This window comes from Pristis pectinata, chromosome 10, assembly GCF_009764475.1.
Source record: "Pristis pectinata isolate sPriPec2 chromosome 10, sPriPec2.1.pri, whole genome shotgun sequence".
Classification (NCBI taxonomy): Eukaryota; Metazoa; Chordata; class Chondrichthyes; order Rhinopristiformes; family Pristidae; genus Pristis; species Pristis pectinata.
Window position 1 is genome coordinate 50795512 of NC_067414.1, and position 23720 is coordinate 50819231.

A 23720-nucleotide genomic window follows, 5' to 3' on the forward strand; every position below is an offset into this window, starting at 1 on the left:
ATTTAGGTGATGCTTTCTGGAAGCCCCAATGGAGACCTTGTTTGGAATGGGACCAACTGCCTATTTGCAATATAGCCTGTCCATCAGATACAAGGAAGTGCATTTTATGAATAGGAACATAGGAACAGGAGTTGGTCCTCTCCTAGTCCCACACATTTAGCCATTTGTACCTGTGCTTCAGGAGCCCAGTGATGGGCTGAATGATTCTACTGGAGATCTTGTGGCTCCATTACCAACCATCATGTGTGGAGTGAGCAGCACATATCCCCAAGCATCTATCCCTTATAACTGTGTAAGTAGTGGGTTATGAGTGACCCAAAATCCTTCTTCACCACCCTGTCTACCTGTGATGCCACTTTCAGGGATTTAATAAATATATTATTAGTAAATAAGGTAAAACACCTTTTTCCTGCAGTTATACATTGTGAAGTTTGGAATATTTCCCTGATTCAGCGGCAAAAGGAATTCAAAGATATGGTCATGAGCTAAAATGGGAGGTTTGCACTTCTACAGCATCCCAGGGAGTCACAAGGAATTGTATAGGCATGGAGGAACCTTCAAGGTGTACCAATGTAGAACTTTTGGATCACTGTAATATTTGAAAAACAGTAGCCAATTTTATGTACAGATAACTTCAGAATCAGTAATTGATAAATGGCCAGATAATTGATATTCATTAGGGGATGTTTATTGGTCTCATAACTAAGTCAAACTTCCATGATATATTTTGATCCCCATTTTTTGAAAAGGTGGGATCTCAGCTTAACTTCTCATCTGCAGGATGGCACCTTCCTCCTGATTATGTGCTTAATTCTATGGAAAGGAACTTGAACCCATTATCTTCCAACTTTGGAGAAGTACTAGCATTTCGCTTTAACTGATGCCAGAAAAGGTTGACATGTTATAAATGGCTACTCAATGCACTGGTGCATTCCCAGATCTCAATACCACTAGGTGATATATAATATTTTTAATGTTTTGTATTTAAAACTTTAATATTTGCATCACATGAGGAGTTTCAATCAAGTTTCAGGATGACAATCATAAGCACATTTGGGTGAGATAATGAGCAACACTTAACCTATGGTCCTTCTCTTTCTCAATTCTTAAGGCTGCATCCTCTGCATTCCTAACCATTTTATTTTCATGTCAGTGCCCTCTGTCAGGAAGGATATATTGGCATCAGAGAAAGTCCAGTAAAGAATCACCAGCAAGGTGTGTAGGATGAAATTTGGATCATATTGCTTTGAGATGAGTGGGTTAGTGGGTAATTTAATTAAATGTTTTAAAGATGAATAGAGCTGATGAAAGATAATTTTTCATTCTGGAAGGTAATCAAGAACATAATAGTGGCAAGATCTTAAAATTTAAAGTCACTTGGTAGCATCCTTTACATAATGGATCATCAATGCATAGCACAAAAACAGGACACCAAAATACCATTGACACACATAAGGTGTTTCCTGCTGAGGAGTTTAAATGGGAAGCACATTCTTATCGGGCAAGTAATGGTGTAAAAAATTATAAATAAGAATGAACAGTAACTGCTTCTTTCAAAATTGGAAAATTCCTGAGTAACAAAATGGCTCAGTGGACTTGATTCTTGCTGTTCTGACCCTAACAGAAGCACAAAGGTAGGCATTGGTTACAGGCACTGGTGTTGCAATTTTGTAGATATGATAGGTACTCATTAGGAAAGCTTTGAATACATGTTGCATTAAAATCCAGCACTGTTGAATTATTGAATACATGTTCACTTTGCTTTCATAATTTCAATCATTTGTTCATTTGTTAAAAAACAGTTAACTGGAAATGAAATCACCTAACCCTTCATACTTGTGAAGAGGAAATCCTTGATGTAGTTGATTAGGTAATTTTTGAGTGTGATGCCAGCACAAAACAGTTTCTCAAATGATCAAATAATCATACTTTCAGCATGACACAATAACACTGATCTCTGCAGATACCATATACTTTCAGTTCTATTATCATGCAGACAACAGAAGTGGCGTGTGAACTCCTATTTTCCTTTTTAGCATATCTCTAGAAGAATAAAAGTGAAGCACAGGATCTCTTTACAGCTGACATCAACATAAACAAAGATGGCTCCAGATACATGCATTTAAGAGGATTTGAGCAGTGTGCCAGGGGTTAATCATAACATGATGCACTCAAACCACATGGAGAAGAGCCAGAAATGAAGCCCCAGGAAGGCGAGCCACTGTATGGTAGAAAACTCACATCACCACAGTTATATAATCATTGAGATCCAGAAGACCATTTAACTGATCAAGCCCACGCCACCTCCTTATAGAGTAATACACTCAATCTCATTCTCCTGCTCTTTCATGTTAGCCCTGTAAATTATGTTCCCTCGTGTACCTTTGATTTACTCTTTTTCCATTACCCTTACAGGCAGTGAGTTACAGGTCATAGTAGCTTTCCGCGTTAAAATATTTTTTCTTACATTCCTCATGTACCTTTTGCATTTTACTTTAAATATGTGGCCTGTGATCTTTGCACAATCTATTAATGGGAACCTTTTATGAACTTGCGCACCTTTATCAAATCTCCTCTCAACGCTATTTGCCGTAAGAATAACCCCATCTATTCTCATCTAACCTTGTGGATGAAATTACTCATCTCTGAAACCATCTATTAAATCTTTTCTGTACCCTCACTGGAACCTTCACATCATTCCAAAAGTGTGGAGTCTAGAACTGGGCTCAGGTCAACCCAGTGGACTATGAAGATTCAACATAACCATGCTACTCTTGTACTGTGTACCTCATTCTATAAAACCCATGATCCCGAATGCTCTCCTAACCATTTTATCAACATGTCCTGTGACTTTCAAAGATCTATGCACATATACACCCAGATCTCTTCAGCCTATATCGTCTCATTCTCTCTGCCAAATGTATCATACAATGCTTCCCTTTACTATATTTCATCTGCCACTTATCTGCCTATTGTACCAGATTAGCTATGACTGCTTGCAATCTATTATTAACCTCCTCACAACTTACTACACCTCCAAGCCGGATGTCTTCTGCAATTTTTGAAAATTTACCCCACCACATACATACCCAAGCCATTAATACATGCAAAAATAATAATGGTCTTAGCATAGATCTCTGGAGAACATCACAGTTTACCATCTTCCATTCTGAAGAGCAACTCTGCTTTCTATCCTTAAGCTAATCTTTTATTTATGCTTCCACTGACCCTTTTATTCCATGGGTGCTTGGGGATTCAGACCACTTGCTTTAAAAAGGAAATTTCTGCTTCTGCTCCCTCTACCACATGCTGGAAAATGGAAAATGTGATGCATTTGAATTGTGTGCTCAGTTCACAACAACCTGACCTAGGTTATGGATTTCATAATAGTATGTGTGCCTGCCTGGTAATCAAGCTGATGCTGGGTGAGCTGTGACCTAGTGGAAAACTTTAGTATGAAGAGGTGAGGTTGCTGATATTGAACCAGAGGGAGACTAGGACATTCATTATGAAAAGTCAATTGTATGAGTGTGGATTTATGGATATGGAGAGGTTACATGGAGCTTGGCAGAAGTGCAGATATGGTAGTATACTGGTAACATTACTAGACTTATTTAATGGCCACAGGTGAGTTCAAATCTCACCATGGTAGATGGGAAGTTCCAAGTTATGGAATTAAAAACGAGTATCAACATGGTAATCATGAAACCACCAGACTGTTTTTTAAACCCTCTAATTCACTGGCTAACTAATCCTCTGCTCATACTGGGACTTCTGTATCAGAGAACCCACTTGTGCTTTGCGACACAAATATCACCAGTAAAATGGTATTTGTGTCACAAAGCACAAGCGGAGTCTCTGCCTTCCTATCTACTTCCTCTGGGTTGTTGGCTTTCTCCCTCAATGTTTCTCATCTATTTGCGATATCAGATTAAGCCATTGTGAAAATATCAAACTAATGCTGTGTATGCACAAATCTCTGGTAGAAATTCACTTGTCGCTGGATATACCATTACCTTATAAAGACAACACTCTTTTGCCAACAATACTATTTATTTGTCGTAAAACAAGAATTAAATGGGACATTCCAAATTTTGATACAAAAAATAGATTAAATGGGACATCAAAATACTACAAGCAGACTTAATTTGCAATTTGTAATCCCTTAAGGAACCTAATAAGGGAAATTAAGAGCTTATAACATTTACATACTTATTGCACTTACTTAAGCTTTTGGTTGGGTATTAGAGACACCTTTTCCAAATTGTGTAACAGAACTGTTGGAACGGGGAGTGATTGCATGGTTCAGTGGGAGATTATCACCACTGAGTAAAGAGAAAATAGTTTGAAACCTACTACATACAGACTTGATAGGGGGAGATTAGAAAATGATATCATTGTTTCTGTCAGGGCACATTTTAAAATTTGCTCAAAATTCTGCTTAGTAGATCATGGTTGAAATTTCTGATACAATTATGTTTATGTAGATTAATCTTAAAATCTTCAATGAACTAAGGCAATTGGGGTCTGTAACAGAATGTATTTTTCCTTTAAGTAGTATTCTTTGAGTTATTTAAAAGTGATACCTGGTGCAGTTTTATTATTATGAAGAAATACAGGTTTATTACAAAATATACACATTTTAAACAATGACCAGTCCTCAACATGGCAATACTATGTTTTAAAATCAATTAGAGTCAATTAAGAACTGTAATGAACTATTTACCAGTCTCTTGGAATTTTATTTTAGATAAACTTTTAAAATATGCCTGCTAGTGCCTTTGTGTTGTAGTTTGAAGACAATTCCTTAACCAACAATTAGCAATGTCATTGGCCTGTTTTCTGGATGGGGCCTGATTACAGTCATAGAGTCTTAGACTCATGCAGCACAGAAATGGGCCCTCCATATCCACACGAACCTTTTAGCCCATCTACATTAATCCCATTTGCCTGCGTTAGGTCTGTATCCTTCTATGCCTTGCCGAGAGAAGTGCCTGTATAAATATCTTTTAAATGTAGTACTCGTATCTGATTCTACCACCTCCTCTGGCAATGCCAATTATCAACCACAAATGCAGTGCCTGAAATTGGCCAAAATATTTAGTTGTGGCCGAACTCATGTTTTACAGAGTTTCAGCATAATTTCTTTGTTTTAATACTTTGTTTCTCAATTAATGAAGCTCAGGCTCCTGTTTGCTTTTTAAACGATGTTCTTAATCTGTCTTGCCACATATGTAGATTTGTGCACCTACACCTCCCAGGCTTCTATGTTTCTGCACCTATTTTTAAAATGTTACTCTTTTAGATTACGTTGCTTCTGCTCATTCTTCACCCTAGATTCATCACTTTACACTTTCCTGCAATGAAGTTCACCTGACCTCATATCAGCTCATTTCGTCAGCCTCTTTAACTTCCCTCGAAATCTATCTTTATCCTCATGTTCACCAAGTTTTATGGTACCTACAAATTTTGAAACTGTCCAAGGAATTAATATAAATGAGAAAAAGCTATGGTTCTTGTCCTGTTCCTTGAGAAACACCAATGTATACCTTCCTTCATTCTAAAGCAGTTAAAAGTTAGGACTCTTGATTATCTGTCCCTTGGCTAATTTTGCATCCATGCTACCAGTGGCTCATGAGCTTGAAGTTTGCTGACAAGCCTGTACTGCGGCACTTTAAAATATCTTTTCTATCTATACTTACAATATCAACAGCTTGCTCTCATCACCACTCTGTTACTTCATCAAACACCTCAATTAAATTAAACAAAACTTTCCTTCAATAAATCTCTTTTGGTTTTAGTCTATTTACTTCATGTTCAAGTGAATATTCATTTTATTCTAGATTTTTGTTTCTCAGGGTTGGGGCAGGAATTTAAATTTGATTATTCTTGGATGAGCACTTTAGATAGCTGCATATTATGCACATACACACATAACCTTAAAGTATTTAATGATTATTGTGGAGCTTGTTCCTTTGTTATCCACCTCACTTTGAATTCCCTTGTTCTTTCTAGCAGTTTCAACACCACTGATTGGCCACTAGTTGCTTGGTTTATTTTTGTATAACTTTGTGCTAATATTAATATCATGTATGAGAGGAAATTCTATGACCAAACTGCATCTAAACTTTGAGTTAGCATCCAGCAAGGTACTCTCATTCACATGCTCTGTGGTAGTGTTCCTGCCTCAGAGTCAGAAGAGTCTGGTACAGCCAAGCCTGGACATCCTTGCAACTGGTGACTAGCACACCAGTTCTACATATAGGATGGACATTTAGTGATGTACTTGCACCTGACAGGTGCAGGTGGACTTGCTACTGTAAGAATTGGTGGTCATCTCTCGTTTTGGTTGTAGAACATATTCTGAGGATAAAAACATGAGTGAAAGCACTTTAGCTACTGTTCCCCAGTAAGTGGCTCAGGAATCTCAAAAGTGAAACTTTAGTTGAGTCCTATCCACAGGGAAAAACACAAAGGACGTTCTGCTGGAATGAATAAGTTGGTTCTCAGAGTCTCACTCTCAGAGTTAGCAGGGGTTCGTGGTGAAAGATATTTTCTTTATGAATAGGAAACCTCTACACTTTTTGCGATGTATTATTTAAAAACATGCATTTTAAAAAAATAAATTGCAACTTAGTGTGAAAAATAGGCCAACTATTTCCATCTAATGCTTGTAGATTTCTGCTGATTTCAGCAAAAATCAGCCAATGTGTTTAGACTTTCTCTGATACTACCACAGGTAATCCTCAATTACTGAATATTTCATTTACAAATATTCACTGCAATGTAATTTTGGGGTACGTATCTTTGACTTAAAAATCAACTTTTTCGTTTAATGAACAGCATGCAACTCTCCGCCCACTGGAATACATGATGCAAAATACTCATAATGCATTTCACCCAGCTTTTTCCTTTTATGGAATTTTTCTTAACAAAACATTTTCTAGGAATTGCCCCTTTCTTAAACTGAAGAATGGTTGTATGACTGAATGGGTGTTTGGTTTTAATTTCCCCACTCACTTCTACCCTAAAAATCGTAATAATGTTTGCAAAAATCCCCAAAAAACATTCAAGACGTGCAACGAAGGATATTTAAAATATCATTCACTCGGCTGCCAGAGAAAGAAATTAGTCTTTCCACCAAAAGCAACTTAGCCTAACGCACAAGAAATATGCGTCAGAGACATCATTGTCTTCAAATAACTAAACATTAATGCAAGTTCCCTCCTTCCAAAATACATTATATAAATGTAGTCCAGATCTAGATTTAGTATATGTCCAAATAAATTAAAACTACTTATTAGGCAGATAAAGTTTTAACTGAAAATAATACAGCAATAATATGCAAATGAGAAATGAGCGATTGAAAGGCAGACGTTTAGAAGAAAGCTCACAGAAGGTGGGTGAGTGGCTGAGTGTCTAGTTTTTTCTGCAGTTCCTTGCTAGCAGCTGTCCTGCGCGCGTGCGCGTTGTCGACCTGGAAATTTGTCTGCTACTCGTGACAGAATTTGGGTAAGAAACGGTGCAATTTTTAATTTAAAAAAAATTAGGACCAAAGCTCTCTGACAATTAATGGTGTGTCTGTGTGTTCTCTTCACCTGGACTGGTATTTAACTCTACCCCACCTCACCCCTTCTTTCTTCTTTCCTGACGTTTATCCTAATTGCATTTGCTGTAACTTAAATAAAGTAGTTGCAGAGAACCGAGTGGCCGGGACTGTGTGTCTGCGAGAGCAGTAGAGTACCCCCCCCAGCAATTAGAAATAAATGATTAATGGTAGAACAAAATAGGATAGAGAGGGGAAAACAATGCAAATAGATGAGGAAAAAGAGAGTGTTTGACTTTTGCTGGTAAATGATGAGTGATGCTATGTGGAGCTGAATATTATTCAGATTATTCCAAACATTGAACTCTTCAGTGACACAGACCATTTTGTGGCTCCCGAGCAAAGTGCGAGGATTCCAGTGGAATGGCAGCGAGCTGCCGTTCGATACAATGTTTCTGGCCGACTCCTAGTCTGCTTTTTCATCTCTCTTTCTGTTTCTTTTTTTTGAAAAAAATGCAATAAATTCACGTTTGAATGCAACGTGTCTCCTTTTAGGCCTTTTCATGAATATAGACTCCGCCATTTTGAGAAACTGCCCAAATAAAATACAAGAAGTGTTTGAGGAAGAGAAATCTCAGGGTGGATTCTGCGAGAGAGAGAGAAAAAAAGAGTGAGGAAAGGAAAAATATTATATAAATATACATTACACTTAAAGAGGCAAGGTTTGAAGTGGTTGATGAGCTTATTTCAGGAAGTCCACGCGATTGTGATGCACATTTAAATTAATAAATTCTCCAGTAGGTTTAAGTTTTTTTATTGTTACCGGGAACCTTATTGACAGTGTAAGCATTTAGTTATAGAAATATGATCTGTGACGGGTTTGAAATTCAAGAAGTTAAATTTCTGTTAAATATTAGAGCCATCGGACCTGACCTGACAGTAAGAAAGTCCGACGACGATTTATTTAATGTTCTAGCTTCATTTATTTATTTGCTTAAACGGTTTATAGCAACGTTAGTTGCTACTCGTGATTTGCAATGAACTGGTGTGAACGCGGATAAAAGCTACGGTAGTCCTGTAAATGAAATGTATTTTCTTTTGTATTCATTATTTGAAACTACTGTACATACTTGAAAGTTTCCAGAATTCACTCAACTACAAAACATGTTTTTTAAAAGGTGATGCAGAGCGACCTCAAATGGTTTTTGTCTAGAGGTGCAGGAGAGGATACTGCACTTGGCTGTCAAGTATTCTCAAGGCAAAGATAGGAATTTAATTGTTCAAATTTAAAGGGACTATACTTGTGCATATGTTTGCTTTTGTTCCCTATTCATATATTTTCTCTCTGACCCGCTTTTTCTGCTGATATGTTTGGGAATCAGTTTCTTAATCAGGGGCTTTCTGCCTTGCATTAATTTTCTCCCTATTACATTGATCTGATTTCTAGAATAATGAATTTATCTCTGGTCACATGCTACTTGGGAAATAATTTCTGGTATACTATTGAGGGTCAAGGAAGCACTGCCAAAACATTTACTTTGTGATATTATGTGAATTACAAAGTGAATTTAATTTTCAAGTCAAATATTTTTCTATCAGTATTATTCCTGTTGGGTGACAGAGGAATTTGCACAGGAAGAAGGGCCAACTACAGTTTACTAATTTTGTGCTAATACTTTTGAACAAAGCAAAGAAATGGGACCACTAATCATTTTTAAATTGCTATGTTGTATTACCAACAAAGAAGTGAGATAACACTAAAATTTGGCATTCTCTGAAAACTAAACATCTTCATTCACTTATACTAGTATTGGAGGCTGTCTAGAAGAGATTCATTAGATCAGTGACTGTGACAATAGGATTTTACTATCAAAAGTGGCTAATAAAATTTCGATTGTATTCTATAATGTTTTGAAGGAAAGATGATCTTATGGAAACAAATAACATCCTAAATGGGCAAGACAGAATAGATGTTGAGATGTCTCCACCAGTGGGAGAGACTTGAACAAGGGGATATAGTTACAAGCTAAAAGGGTGGTCATTTAAAATTGACAAGTGTAGAATTTTTTTTCTCGGGGTGATAAATTTTTCGCATTCTCTACCCTGGAGGGTTGTGGACGCTAAATCATTGGAGGTACTTAAAGAAGAGTTGGATGTAATTTTTGAAAGATTTGAGGGCAATGTGGAACTGGCGCAGAAGATGAGTTGAGGCCTGAGCCAATCAGCATGAGTTATATTGAAAGGTGGGTTCGACTTGAGGGGCCAGTTGACCTACTTCTGCTCCTATTTTCTTATATTCTTGTTGCTTTGAAGGATGCATCCTTGGCATTCCAAAATATATATTCTTCATTTTCCTGGGACCACGTCTAACAAAGGATTTGTATGGTCAATGTTGTCTTGAATCAACTCAAATAAAAGGTATGTTGCAATCATGAGGAATTCAAATTTGTTCTTGCTTAATTTATTGAAAATGATGTGATTCGTACTATTAACTATTAGTAGTTATTGCTGGTCTGTAAATGGCTCACAACACTTAATAGATCTAACTGATAATTCTATGAGGTTGTAGGTCCTAGATGTTGTGCCATGTTGGCAGCAGTTCCCTAAAGGATGCTGGCGTTGGCAAGCTGAATTCTTGATGGTCTAATGTCTACGCACTTTATGTATGAGGTTCTTCTGCCAATTCGTAGCCTTTCAGTGCTTTAAAACACTGAGTTTATCTTTTTTGACAATTTTTCAGAAGCTATCTTTCTTTTATTCCTCTGTCTGGGAGCCTTTCTTTTGTTTGTGTATTGATTTTTGGAAGAAGTTGTCAGGACTTTTGATTGCAGGGACCATTGGAATAGAGTGTGAAATTGGTGGTGCAAAGTATTATTTTCATCATTTTATTGAAAAGGTTTAATGGACTGTTGAACTGGACTTTCCTAATTGTCATAAGAATTTTGCTAAACCCATGGTAGAATGAAGGATCGGGAGTGCAATCTGTAAGAAACCAAAGATAATACTTACAAATTTTGTTTAAATCCTCATCGGAGTATTAAAGGACAGTGGTATATATAACTGTTGTAATTAAGGCATATCAATATCACCATGATCATATTAGATGAGCACGATGTCAATTTAATGATGCATCAGAAATGTGCTGGCAGCATTTGGGGGAAAATTGTACATCATTTGCTGTAGGTTGGTGGAATACAATTTTGTTGTAACATGAAATTAGGGTTCTGCATCTATTTTATTTGTTTTTCATTGGAAAAGTGACTTTTCAATAGTGGATATTTAACAATAGTTTTTATAAGAGATATTGTCATATCATATATTTAGCAATTTTAAACTTTGTAACATTGTATTAAAGTGATCTGAGATCAGACTTATTAAAGTGTTTCATAAGTTTTTAATGTATTACAGTTTAATGTGAAAAAATATTTTCTATCACTGTGAAAATCTTTATGTGATGGAAAAGGAGGAACCTGCTGTTCTCCAAATAAGTGAACTATACATGCTGAAAATGGTTTTGATTGCTGAAGCAAACTGAGCTGCAACATGTAGATCTGTATACTTCAGAAGTACAACACGCATGTATAATGTTGGTCATGTCTCCAGAGTGAAATTATTTGGTATTATTATTTTATCTTCATTTTTGTGTTTGAGGTATTTTTTTTCATGATTATCTGTGTAAAAAAAAAACTATCCTATCTGACATTAAGGTACTTAATAGTACCAAATCCAACCACCATGTCTATCAATTAGGTATGATACATGATTAAAAGGGGCCAAAATACATTTGAAGTGAAGCATGGTAATTTGACATTAAATAACCTGTTAAGAATATAAGCATATTGCAGAATTACAAGAGTAATATTCTCCTTGTTATTACTACAGAACCATTAGGCTGATCATTTCTGGTTGATTAGTTAAATCACTCAATAGCAAGTTACTCTATTTGATTGTATTCATTAACTTGAGCTGGTTCTCTCAACAGTGGAAAATATTTGTGATTGAAAGAGTGGGGGGAAAAAAGCACAGGGCACAGTCTGAGTTTGATTAGTTAAAATATTAATGGGGGATTTTCTTCTTGCAGAGTGCTGGCTGGAGAGGACTGTTGAAATGATTGTAGTATTGAAGTTGTATGTTTTGTGTGTTATGATATGCAGAAGCTTTCAAAATAAAACTATTTTTAAAACATTTACATTATGTTGGAGAAGTAGTTGTTGCAAAAGAAAAGTTTGTCAATAGTTAAATACAGTGACCTTTTACCCCCTGCCCTCCACTCCCCCCCAAAATAGTTGCTTGGTTGCCTGCATACATTAATTAGCTTTGTAATCATTTGGATGACAGAAATTGTTCTGTCACTTCAGTTTTAAGTTGTGATGATAAAAATTGTTGTGATTGATATAACTTCTGGAATTATGTATATAAAATTAAACAAAAGTTTAATTGTGCTTTTAGTGAATACTCTCTATTGCTTCCTACTTATTGAGAATAAATTTTGTGAAACTTGTGTATATTTGAAAAGCAGATCGCTGTGTGGCTGAGGAATGAGAAGATTTCACGTCTCTAGTTGGATATGAGAGCTGCCTCCTGCATTGGGTTACATGGTTTATGATTTTTTTTAATTCTTACTACATACCCAGAGTGCACAAAGTATTTTTAGAATACAAATTTTGCAGTATAGTTTTCAATTGAGCATAGGAACGTGATGATATTTCACAATGCATGATACTTGCTGCAGTGGACTGTGCAAGTTTAGATTTAATAGTGAAGCTGCTCAATATTTTGACCCACAGCCAACAACTTTAATCACTGTTATCATATCCTTATCAGTAATCAAGAGCCCAGGGCTCATTATTTGGAGGTGCAAGTTCAAATCCTGCCATGGTAGCATGGGAGTTTAAATTCCAGATAATTTAATTATCTAGAAATAAAAACTGAGAGTGATTTAATAGTGGTCATGAAACTAATGAATTGTTATGAAAATCCATCTGGTTCAATATACTGCCGGGAAGAAATTTGCCATCCTTTGATCTGACCTATATTGTGACACTAGAACTAAGGCAACATGTTTTATTACTACCATCTGAAATTGCCTGGTAATTTACTAAGTTGTATCAAACTGTCTTTTGAAAGAAACTATTAAGAAAATTGGGCAGACCATTTGAAATCTACTTGGGTATTAACAATCACAATGACATAACCTGCCAATTGGTTCTGCAACATCTTCCTCTTGAACATCTGGGGATTTTTCAAAAATTGAAAGTTGACCCACAGATTTGTCAAGCAGTAGAAGAACATGGGCATGCACCTGCTTTTCATTCAATGCCCTAGACTCCATTGCCAGTCCCATAAGTAAGAGAGAGCTGCCAAAGTTGATGACAAAAGGAATGCAGTGGCCCTGACACAGCTCAATGTTGTCTGCACCACATAAAATTCATGGACAAACTTCTTGCTAATTATATTCCTCAGCTGATGAATCATTCCTTCTCCTATGTTGAACACATTGGCAGTGGGAGGCGGGGGGGGGGGGGGGAAGAGCATTTCAGGAGCAAAGCTTGAGGGACATTGGTGCATCTTGTCCAGAATGGGCAGTGTGCACCAGTGATGACAGGATTGGTTGAGTCCTAAACATGCGTTTCTGATTGGGCCTGTGGTAAATGGTAAGGAAACCAACACAATGGGAAAACTGCTTAATTGTGTCCTCAAATCTGGATTTTGCCGGCTGTATGAGCAACCATCACTGTCTTTCTGGAGACACACTTCCACCTGTATCATGTTGTGTCATGTGATTGTGTTGTATAGCATGATATGGGTGCATTCAGAAGAGTTGAGGCCCTATGGGTCAGCACCCAAAGAAGTATTAAATTATTTCACAATCTATGATCTTATGGCCTGGCAATCCACCTGCCATTATCATCAAGCTAGGTAAACAACCTTGTTTAAATACAGTGTGTGGAAGTGTGTTTCAACATGAACATAAGGCGTGACAAAATATGAGGTGCCAACCTAATTAAAGTATTCAAGACTGGATACAGCATGCATGCATATGGTTGAGATTAGTGGGCCAAATGGCATCCTCTGTACTGTAATGAGTCTATAAAATGCGATGGAAACACATTATAGAAAAAGTTGTGATTTCATAATCAACAAAGTGAATCAAACTCTACAGTCTTCCTGGATCCAGCCTTAATTGGTAGCGTCCATGCTTGAAGTTCACAGGAGGAAGAGGGTCATGAACTACACCATAAGCATCAATGGTAAAGCTCAGCATTTGACTGCAGAAGGGAAGGTTGAAGCATTTACAACTGTCTTCAGCTGGAAGAGTTATGCATATGATTCATGCTTGCCACCTCCAGATGCCCCCTATCAGCACAATTTAGATTCACTCTGCATGATATCAAGAAAATCTGAGAGCAAAATCTGTGGAACATAGTAACATAGCAGCTGTAGTCCTGAAGATTTTGGGATCCAGAAAATGTCATGCCTTTAGCTGAGTTCTACCAGTACTATTACAAGGTTGACATATAGGATAGTTTAGAAAATTGTCCAGATATGTCCTGGTCACAAAGCTGGATGGATCCAGTCTATTTTCTGCTTCTTTAGTCTACAATCAATCATCAGCACAGTGATGGAAGATGTCATCAACAGTATAGTCAAGCATCATTCATCAAAAACCTGTCCATCAATGCTTTGGACAAAAGAAAGAATTGCAGACATAAGCTGAGATAGACGACCCTTAGTACGTCACTTAATCAGATGTGGCACCAAAGCCATGGTGAAACTAAAGCTAATGGAACACCCTCCTCTGATTGGAGTTATATCTTGCAAATTGGAAGATGGTTGTGATTATTGGAGGTCAGTCATTTCGGCTCCTGGACATTGTTGCAGGAATTCTTCAGAGCAGTATCCTAGGCCTAACCATTTTAAGTTGTTATCAATAACTTTCCTTCTATCATAAGATCAAACTTCAGTTCCATTCAGAACTCAGCAGCTGAAGCAGTCCAGCATGCAAGTAAGTAGATCAACAAAGTACTCTGGTATCAGCAGATAAGTGGTAAGTAACATTTGCTCCTCAAGTGCCAGGAAATTACAGTTTCCAACAAGAGAGTCCTCGACATTCAATTGTATTGTCATTGCTGAGTCCCTAACCATTAACATCTTGAATAACCACGTAAATTCTTCTGGCTGCAAGAACAGTTTAAAGGCTGAGTATCCTGCAATGAATGATTTGTCTTCTGCCTTCTCAAAGCTGTTCCAATATCTACAAAACAAATCAAGTGTGATGGGATACTCCCAAACTGAAGGAGTGCTACTGCAACGATACTGACACCACCCATTTCAAAACAGCCCTTTGATTGGCACTCTATAGTGCACAGTGGCTACAATGTGTAGCATTTCCAACATGCATTGCAGTTACTCACTAAGGTCATTCCAACAACACATTCCAAACCTACAAATTCTACCAATGAGAAGGACAAGGAGATGAGCAAAATATTGCTATTCGTTATTTTAGCATCACTGAGTCCAAATCCTGGAACACCTAATAGCATGTTGGGAATATAATCACAGACAGGATTACTCCAGCTCATGATGGTGTCTTGCCATTATCTTCTCCAGGGCAATTAAGTTCAGCAAGGCTTGTTTATTTCCTAATGATGCCCATGTCCTATGAATGAAATAAAAAGTAATGGTCATTGAGGTGACCATTGGGTCACTTTAAGAGTACTAGAACTGGTACTGTATGGAGGGGAGGATCCTGCAGAAGTTGTATTGCTGACCTTCCATTGATCTTGACCATGGGGATATGAGGGCGTTTGAATTTTCTTGAAGGGAGTTGATTTGATTTAATTTGATTTAATTTGATTTAATTCCCCGAACCTGGGTTTACTAAATAAGATCCTGACTTTCATCAAGTTCCCAGAAGCAGACATCAAAATATTGTAAACATGTAAACAATTTCAACCATGGGTCAGCCAAGGTTTGGGACACATCTTTATGCAGGGAAGGGCAGGCCCATAGCCCTGATTTTGTTGTTACAGTTTAGTGGATTCTTGAGTGTGCATAGGAGGTCCAGGAACAAGCTCCAGGATACAGGTTCTACTCTATAGCAATATTAATTTCAAACATTTTTTTCACTAGTTTTTACAAATATTCAAAATATACATCAGAAGAAATTTGTTTTGAACATAGTTGCATTACAAACTTTTATTTAACTAGTAATGTGAGTATTACTGTAACACATCTGAGATCTAAATTTCTTCAGTAGATAGCAGTATTGAACCTAATATATATATTTGTATTAGTGTTCAGGAATATTCTGGTTTTTGTATTTGATGTCTATCCTCTCGATTACATTTGCTTTTCCTGCAACATGGAAAATCTCAGGGTGTACAGTAGCTATAGACCAAAGTTACTTTGGGACCACCTCCAAGCCCATGACTTTCATGGATGAAAAGCATATGAGCAAGGATACTGTTAAAACATGTTGTCTCCAAACATCTTTCCCAGTCCACATACTGACTCAACATGGATTTATTTTACCTTTTGCTGTGCTAATACCTTTTGGTATGATATCTAATGGTATGATACAAAAGCCCTCATTACAGATATTCTAGAAGGTAGTTGATCAACACCTTGGGGAAACTAGAGATGAGAAATGTGCTTTGGTACTAAGTTTACATTAAACACATTAGTTTCCATTCCCTTCTGTGGAAACAAAAATTGAGTGTTTAAGCATGTTTTACAGTATCTTTTGAAATGGCTCACTTTGTCTTTTTAACAAAACTCTGGATTTTCTTAAATAACACAATTCTACATGCTTTTTGTTTTAACATTATGGATACTGACAGTTTTTCCATAACTGTTCTGCAGCAACTTAGTTTATCCTGCTTTGGATAAGGATTGGACTGTGGGCAATCTGTGCAGTTATGAAGGCATTATGAATTGTAGCCAGAGTCTCTGTTGGCTCTCCTCTGACTTGACTGATCAGTCAACAAAGCTTGGTATTGGTGACTTAATCTACCTTGATATTATTTTCTCTGAGAGTATTTGTCACTGTTCCATCATGTATTTCCTTGCAGTTCTGTAGGACGGCTTTTTGTCCCCCACCGTCACATGTAAATATTACAGTCAATGTCTAAAATTATTTAACACTGTGTCTTCCCTTCATTAACTGACTTATTAGTGCTTCTGATTTATTAATCCTGTGAAATTGATGTGAGTTATTTTCTTGGAATCATAAAAGCATTCAGTTAAGGAAGCAGCAGTTCCAGAAGGGACCAATTCGGACAGCTTTTTATATTAGCAAGGACCGTAAGAACATAAGAAACAAGAGCAGGTACAGTATAGGCGAGTTGGTCCCTGGAGCTGGGTCTGCCATCCAGTAGGGCCATGATCCAATCTTGGCCTCTACCACCTTCCCGCTCTCTCGTATATATCCTTTAACTCCCTTGTGCTTTTAAATTTTTGCTAATCTCTGTGTTGAATGATCTCCCTGGTATAGAAAATTCCAAAGATTTGAAATCCCTAACAGAAGTTGCCCCTCATCATCTTTGTAATAAATGGGAGACTGCTTTTTCTGAAACTATGCCCCAAATTGTGGATGCTTCCACTCAGGAAAGTATCCTTTCTGCATCCACATTGTCAACCTTCCTCAGAAAGTTGTTCATTTTAATAGATCATCACTCGTTCTTCTAAACTGCAGTGAGCATAGGGCTAAGCTACACAATTTCCCTTTACACATCTATCCGGTTCTACACTGCTTCCAATGCAAATAAATCATTCCTGAAATATGGAGATCAAAATTGTAGACGGCACTCTGTAAGGTTGCATCAGAACTTCCCTGCTTCATAATCCCTTGCAATATAGACTGTCATCCCATTAGCTTTTCTAATTGCTGGCTCTACCTGCATGCTAACTTTTCATGTACTAGAACCCAAAGATCCCCATGTACCACAACATTTTAGATTCTTATTCCTTTTAAATAGTAACTTGTTTTTTCATTCTTCCTCCCAAAATGCGTAACCTCACCTTTTCTTACACTATACTCCATTTGGCAACTTTTTGCCTATGCACTTATCAAAATGCCTTTGAGTCCTCTTCATAACTTACTAGCCCACCTATCTTTGTATCATCAGCAAATTTGGATGCAGTACACTTGGTCCCTAATAGTCATTAATATACGTAAGGTCCCAGCACTGACACCTGTGTCATCTGACAAATCTGAAAATTGCCCTCTTATCCCAATTTCCTGCTTTCTTTAAGTTGGTCAATCTCCTGACCATACTAATATATTACCCCCGACCCTGTGCATTCTTTTTTTCCCAACATGTAGCTCTAGTGCACGAAGCCGTTGTTGAAGCTGTTTATTATGGAAGTGTTGAGAAGGGCTTTAAGTCCACAAATGGTGACAGATGATGACAGCTGCTCCCACTTCTTCAAGCCCTGGTTCTTTGCACAGGCTCAGAGTGATTAACATACTGAAATTGGTAATCTCCCTCTTCCCCCTCCCTGAGAGGGTTGGTCACATAGGTCCTGGTGTAATTGGGTAGATGTAAGGGTTGGAGGCAACTTCCCAATATGTTGTCATTTTCACTGCATTTAACCCTCCCATTCCCCCCCCTCATTTTTGTTATTCACTCTCACCTTCTCATATTTGTGTTAAAAGCTAGCTTGGCATACTTTATACCAGTTGAGATATCATTTTCCATAGTCACTTATGGTCTGGATGCTGGTGGCTAGACTGATGTTTATTGAACATCCCTAGTTGTCCTTTGAAAGTAGTGGTGAGCTACTTGGCCATTCCAGAGGACAGTTAGGAGATGGCTGGTTTGCAGTTACCTGTAGACAGTATAATGGAAGGTCAGCAGAGTTTTTTTTCCTTAAAGTACATTGCTGAACCAGAAGGGGTTTTTAGGACAATCTGGTGGTTAGTTCCAGGTATGTCTAAATTCACTGGACATTGTAGTCATTTTTAAATTCCATATTTCTGGATCATTAGTCCCTACTTCTGAAGTACTGGACTGCAGCTAAATCACGCTATTAACACATCTCCTAATAATGATGTTTTCAATCAAGACACCCTGAAACTTGAGCCTGTGACTTAGACTAACATTTCATGGAACTATTCGGAGAGAACTGAATTTTTGGTGTTGGCCTCTTAACTAACAGTTTAATTCGAGACCTTATCCAGGAGTTCAGGTGAATATGACTGATCTGGTGTGACTTTTTCAAAGGAGCATTAAATTCTCCATGTGCACAAGCAGCACTTAATCCCAAAGCCAGCACCACCAAAATTGGTCATTAATTTTTTTGCTAACTGTGAGAACTTACTGCAATTTGACTGTTGTTTTTGACGAGTAAACAACAGTGACAGCATTTCAAAAACAATGCCTTGTTTTGGAAAAGCTTCAAGATTTCCTGAGGACACTATATAAATGCAAGTCTGCCTACCAATGAACTTGACAGTGATTTTAAATTATGAAATGGATTTAAGTGTTTTTAATAGTGACTTTAATGTTTGTATGTATAAAACAATGCATGGCCCAGACCTAGTGATTATGATGCTGACATGAACGGTTTTTGTAAGCACCATCATTACGGTGTGCAGCTGATATGTTCAGGCAAAACACATGCTTGGTTAAATATGAAAATCCAGAAATAGTTGACAGTGATAAGCAAACCCTGAGGAAGACCAGGTTTTCTTTTTGCCTCTAAGTCAGTGTGTTGATAAGATCTGCAATCAACACACTGATTTGTAATTTGATTCAAATTTTTATACATTGTAGGTGTTGAAGATATTAAGACTTATTGAAGGAGGGTTAACAGACTGTTAATGTATTGTTATAAATACTAATGAAGAAACTCTGATTTTAAAAAGAGCTAATATCAATGACCTACAAATTCCTCCATTCCATGAGAAAATATTCCTTAGATTTTTAATTATGATACAGGCTCTTTTTATATACTTTTCTGTTCTTCCTGTTCTGAGAATTGGGGACAAAAATCTGGTTGCTCATTCTGCTTAATGATATTGTTATTCCTGAAAGTCACGGCTTCTTTTATAGTTGGTTCCACTCTATGTCGAGTCAGAATAGCAAAAGCAATGCCATGAAGTATGCAAAGCAACTCTGCCGACTTTCTTTTCAGGTCAGTAACAAGCCCCAGCCCCTTTTGTCATTGCCTGTAAAATCTCAGCCAGTGAGAAATTAGTTAATGGACTTCAATTTTTTGGAGAGTAACTGTGCTGTACAAATCAATAACACTCAAACTGCAGCTGTGTCTGAACTAAGTTAGTTGATTTAAGTTATTTTTGTACTTGGATGCAGCAAAACTTGTCATTGGGAGTCATGGAGGAGAGAATTGACTATGACTTCCAGTTGCATGTTCATTTATTGAAGTGAACCTAATGGATTCCTGTGTTTGGGTTTGGTTTGATCCATTTCTTCCACATGTTACCTACTCAACAGGCAGTTTTCGTTAAAATTTTAAGGCATGGTAATGCTGTAGGTCTCCTGAAACTGTGGGGTAAGCAACACAGCTTGTAAGTTGTGAAGTACATCTTTCCATCAGCATTTCGTATGAGTATTTTGCACACTGCTACGCATTATGAATATTCCCCTACCAAAAAAAGCACCAATAACATTTAAAAAAAAGTCCTACATCAATGCAGCATGGAATCTTAACACGTGAAATTCCACAATTGAAGGATGTAGTTCAGCGAGCCATTGGTGGAACTTGATTTTTTTTCTATAAATAAGATTTCAGAAGCCGAGTTTCAAAAATGCTTCATTTTATGGAGTTGCGTTAAGTTCACATTATGCTGTTGTTTTTGGCCACTCAACCTTTTCCTTAAATCATGTTGGGTCCACATTTGAGAAATTAACTTTATAGATTCTTTCCAAAGATTTTGGTTGCCAGAAACACTCAGTGAGTTATTTTCTGATTACTAATAAAGTAGAGCATTTTAAATGTAAAGACTGTATACTATTTTGGTGCTTAAGTGGCACTTCCTACCTTCATATTCTTTCGAATTTCAGATATGATGGGGAACTGTCAAGGGAAACCTGGACACCTTTAGGGTGTTTTGCATTGAAAAGTAGCCAAATAAAAGTAATGTTTTTGGGGGGGAAAAAAAAGAGCCAACGTTATGGAAAGAATAACAGGAGACCATGGCCTTCCTTCACAGATGACCCCCAAGTAGAACAGAACTAGATAACCTAGCTCTGAAAGGAGTTTTGGAAAGAAAGTATTTTTTAAATCCATTTTGCTCACTGGCAAAACTCTTAAACACAAAATTAAATAATAAATGTTTTTGACCACCTGGGTTTCCCATTGTAATGTCAATTGTACACTTTGTGTGTTTCTTAGGATGAGAAGGGGTGCCTGGAATATCATGTTATGCCAATTACACTCCAAGCTGTAAACCTTGCTACAGTGATTGTACATCAGCATATCTGAAGTGCAATACCCCAGGATACGGTATTTCAGGAAGGAGGCTGTGACAGCCTTGCCTCAAGCTGATCTGCTGTTTTCATAATTGGTGACGATGAAGATCACCAATGCCTTTGATTTTTACAGGTTAGGATCCTTCCAAGTGCCCATAGGGATATTGCCCACATCCACATGTGTGCATCAGTATGTTACCACATAATTACCATAACATTTGCACAGTGACTTTTTTTCATACGAGAGGATTCCCTCTAGTTCAAGGAGTTGTCGATATAACATGTAGCTCTATTGGCATGAAGCATAAGAAATATAACTACCTAAATGCACCACTAGACGTGAACATGAGCATTCCATTAACCTCTACTCTGATAGAAGTTGCTTTCTATTCAAGACTGCTAAAGACGGCTGCTTTTATTGAGTCGTTAAAAAGGATGGGAATTTAGCAGTTAGGAACAAAATGTACTTCACTGGCACAATACAAATTAAGATGGATTTTGCAGTATCTGCCTCAACAACTGAGTGTCAGGACAATTATGCTTATCTAACCAGTAGGATCACAAGCATCTCCAGAATTACCAAAACAATGCAATGCAGCTGTAATATCACCTCAAGCCTATTCACTGGTAATTCCCTGTAATCATGAATTGAAAATTTTGTATTTGATATTTCCTGAATCACGTTGACTTCTTTGTCAGGTTAGCCTGACAAGAAAAGGAACCAGGACTGGACAAGTTTAGGTTAATTTTATTTATGTTTTACTTGTTTAATTTTGGCTTTGCAAGAAAATCTTTTTTTGGAGGGGGGGGGTGCATGGCATCCTCCCCTTAGGCTTGCCTCCCCCATCCAGACTTCAGCTGCTCCTCTTTATTCATTTAAATTTTTTTTTCTATTCTGTTAAGATCTGGGCAAGGCTAGTGCTTATTCTTCTTCTGCATGGTAGATGGCTGCATTCTTGAACCGCTCCAGTCCTTCTGGTGGGCCGTTCCACAATTTTGACCTAGAGATATTTCCATCAAGATAGTCAAGTCTTGGAGGGTAACATGTAGGTGGTGGTGTTCCCATGTGCCTAAAATTCTGGAACTTTTGCATCTCCCATCACTCTTGGCAGTAGAGGTTTGGTAGGATTGGGGGTGTTTGCTCTCGGAGTCGCCTCGGTGAATGGTGGAGGGTGTCGATGTTTTGGGTGGTGAATGAGGTACCAATCAAGTGGGTTGCTTTGTCCTGGGTGCTGATGTCGGAGCTGCCATCCAGACAATTGAAGAGTGTTCCATCAAAATCCTGACTTGCGTCTTTGTAGATGATAGCAAGGATTTGAAGTGACAAGAAATGAGTCGCTTTCCTCACAATACCCAGTCTGTGACTTGCTCTTGTAGTCACGGTATTTACGTGGCTAGTCCTGATGAGTCAATGATGACATCCAGTATATTAATGTTGTGGGATTTGGTAATGGTATGCTATTGAATGGCAAGGGCTGATGGTTGAATTCCTCTTGTTGGAGAGGTCATTGCTTGGCACTTTTGTGGCATGAAAGACCATTGATACCTGATCCATTGGAGCATTGTTCTTCTAGCACCCTGGAATCCTGAATATTTCTTCCATGCATTTCCTCACCTGCATCCCACTGGGTGTGGGCAGGAGATTGATATGGCCATCTGGAGCATTAACTCTCCAGGGATTTTTTTTTGCTGGGAATAGCCATGGTTGCTATCCATGCCAACTTGCAGGTGTGTTCCTCTTGAGAAGAAGATTAACTTTTTTTGTGTGTAGAAAGAGGTGAGGTATTGTATCAGTGATTGGAATAAACATTTGATTAAGGTTTTATTTTTTGGGTATGGTATTTTTACTGTCAGTCAAAATCAGATGGCATCCAAATCTGTTTTGTTTTCCCCTTCAGTAGATTTCACAACCGTAATTTCTGTAATGGAGAAAAGCATTGTGAGTGACTGCTCCCCTGCGACTGGTAGCCAGGATTTTGATGTTTTCAGTGCTATGGATTGGAAGGATGGAATAGCTACACTTCCAGGGAGTGATTTAAAGGTAAAACGAATATTGAAATGTGTTTAACAAGTAGATTAGGAAGAAATATAGTTGCTGCAAAGCATGTTGAAATATTTTCCAAGAAAATAGTTTTGTGGTACGATTGTAAATGCTTATGGTTGATTTGACTTTTCTGTTATTTCATCTTTATCTACTGCTGATACAGTATGTATTGGGGATTACTTGTCACAAATGGAAATTATTTATTGTATGGTAGAAAACATTTTTCTTAATTCCTAATAACTTATAACATGTGAATGGTATTGTGAATAACGATTGATCTTGTTATTAACCTCTGTCTTCAGTTCAGAATAAATGAATTTGGTGCATTGGAGATCATCACAGATGAAACCGAAGTCGATAGGATAAAGAAGGCAACTGCAACAACAACATGGAGTGTGCCCACTGCACAGGAAGGTCAGTGTAATATTTTAGGATGATTATCATTTTTGTTTTGTGTGTGGTATGTATAAGTTTTGAATTATATTCCTTAATTGATAACATTTCTGAATGCCCCTTTTTAAGCAAAATATTCTTTTGAATTCCTGGAACAACTAAACTTATGAAGTTATTCAGCGGGAATCATAACTTTCATATTTAAAGCTGAACATGAATATTTATTCAGTACTTATTACTGGCTATCTTGTACATTGTAAATTTTCTTTTGTCATAATTTTATACTTTGGTTTGACTG

General features: G+C 37.4%; 1 protein-coding gene across 6 annotated transcripts in view; it reads left to right on the forward strand.

Moving 5' to 3' along the window:
• Window positions 1-7392: 7392 nt before the first annotated feature.
• Window positions 7393-23720, forward strand: part of l3mbtl3 (L3MBTL histone methyl-lysine binding protein 3) — a 102710-nt gene continuing 86382 nt past the window's right edge. For 3 of the 6 annotated variants that reach the window (XM_052024434.1, XM_052024429.1, XM_052024433.1), the window contains exons 1-3: window positions 7393-7512; window positions 22884-23026; window positions 23332-23443. In XM_052024434.1, coding sequence (XP_051880394.1) covers window positions 22910-23026; window positions 23332-23443 — 229 coding nt within the window. In that variant the 5' untranslated portion in view covers window positions 7393-7512; window positions 22884-22909. Of the gene's footprint in view, window positions 7513-9864; window positions 9965-22883; window positions 23027-23331; window positions 23444-23720 lie in introns of those variants that run through there. The other 3 variants (XM_052024430.1, XM_052024432.1, XM_052024431.1) reach the window with 3 other exon arrangements.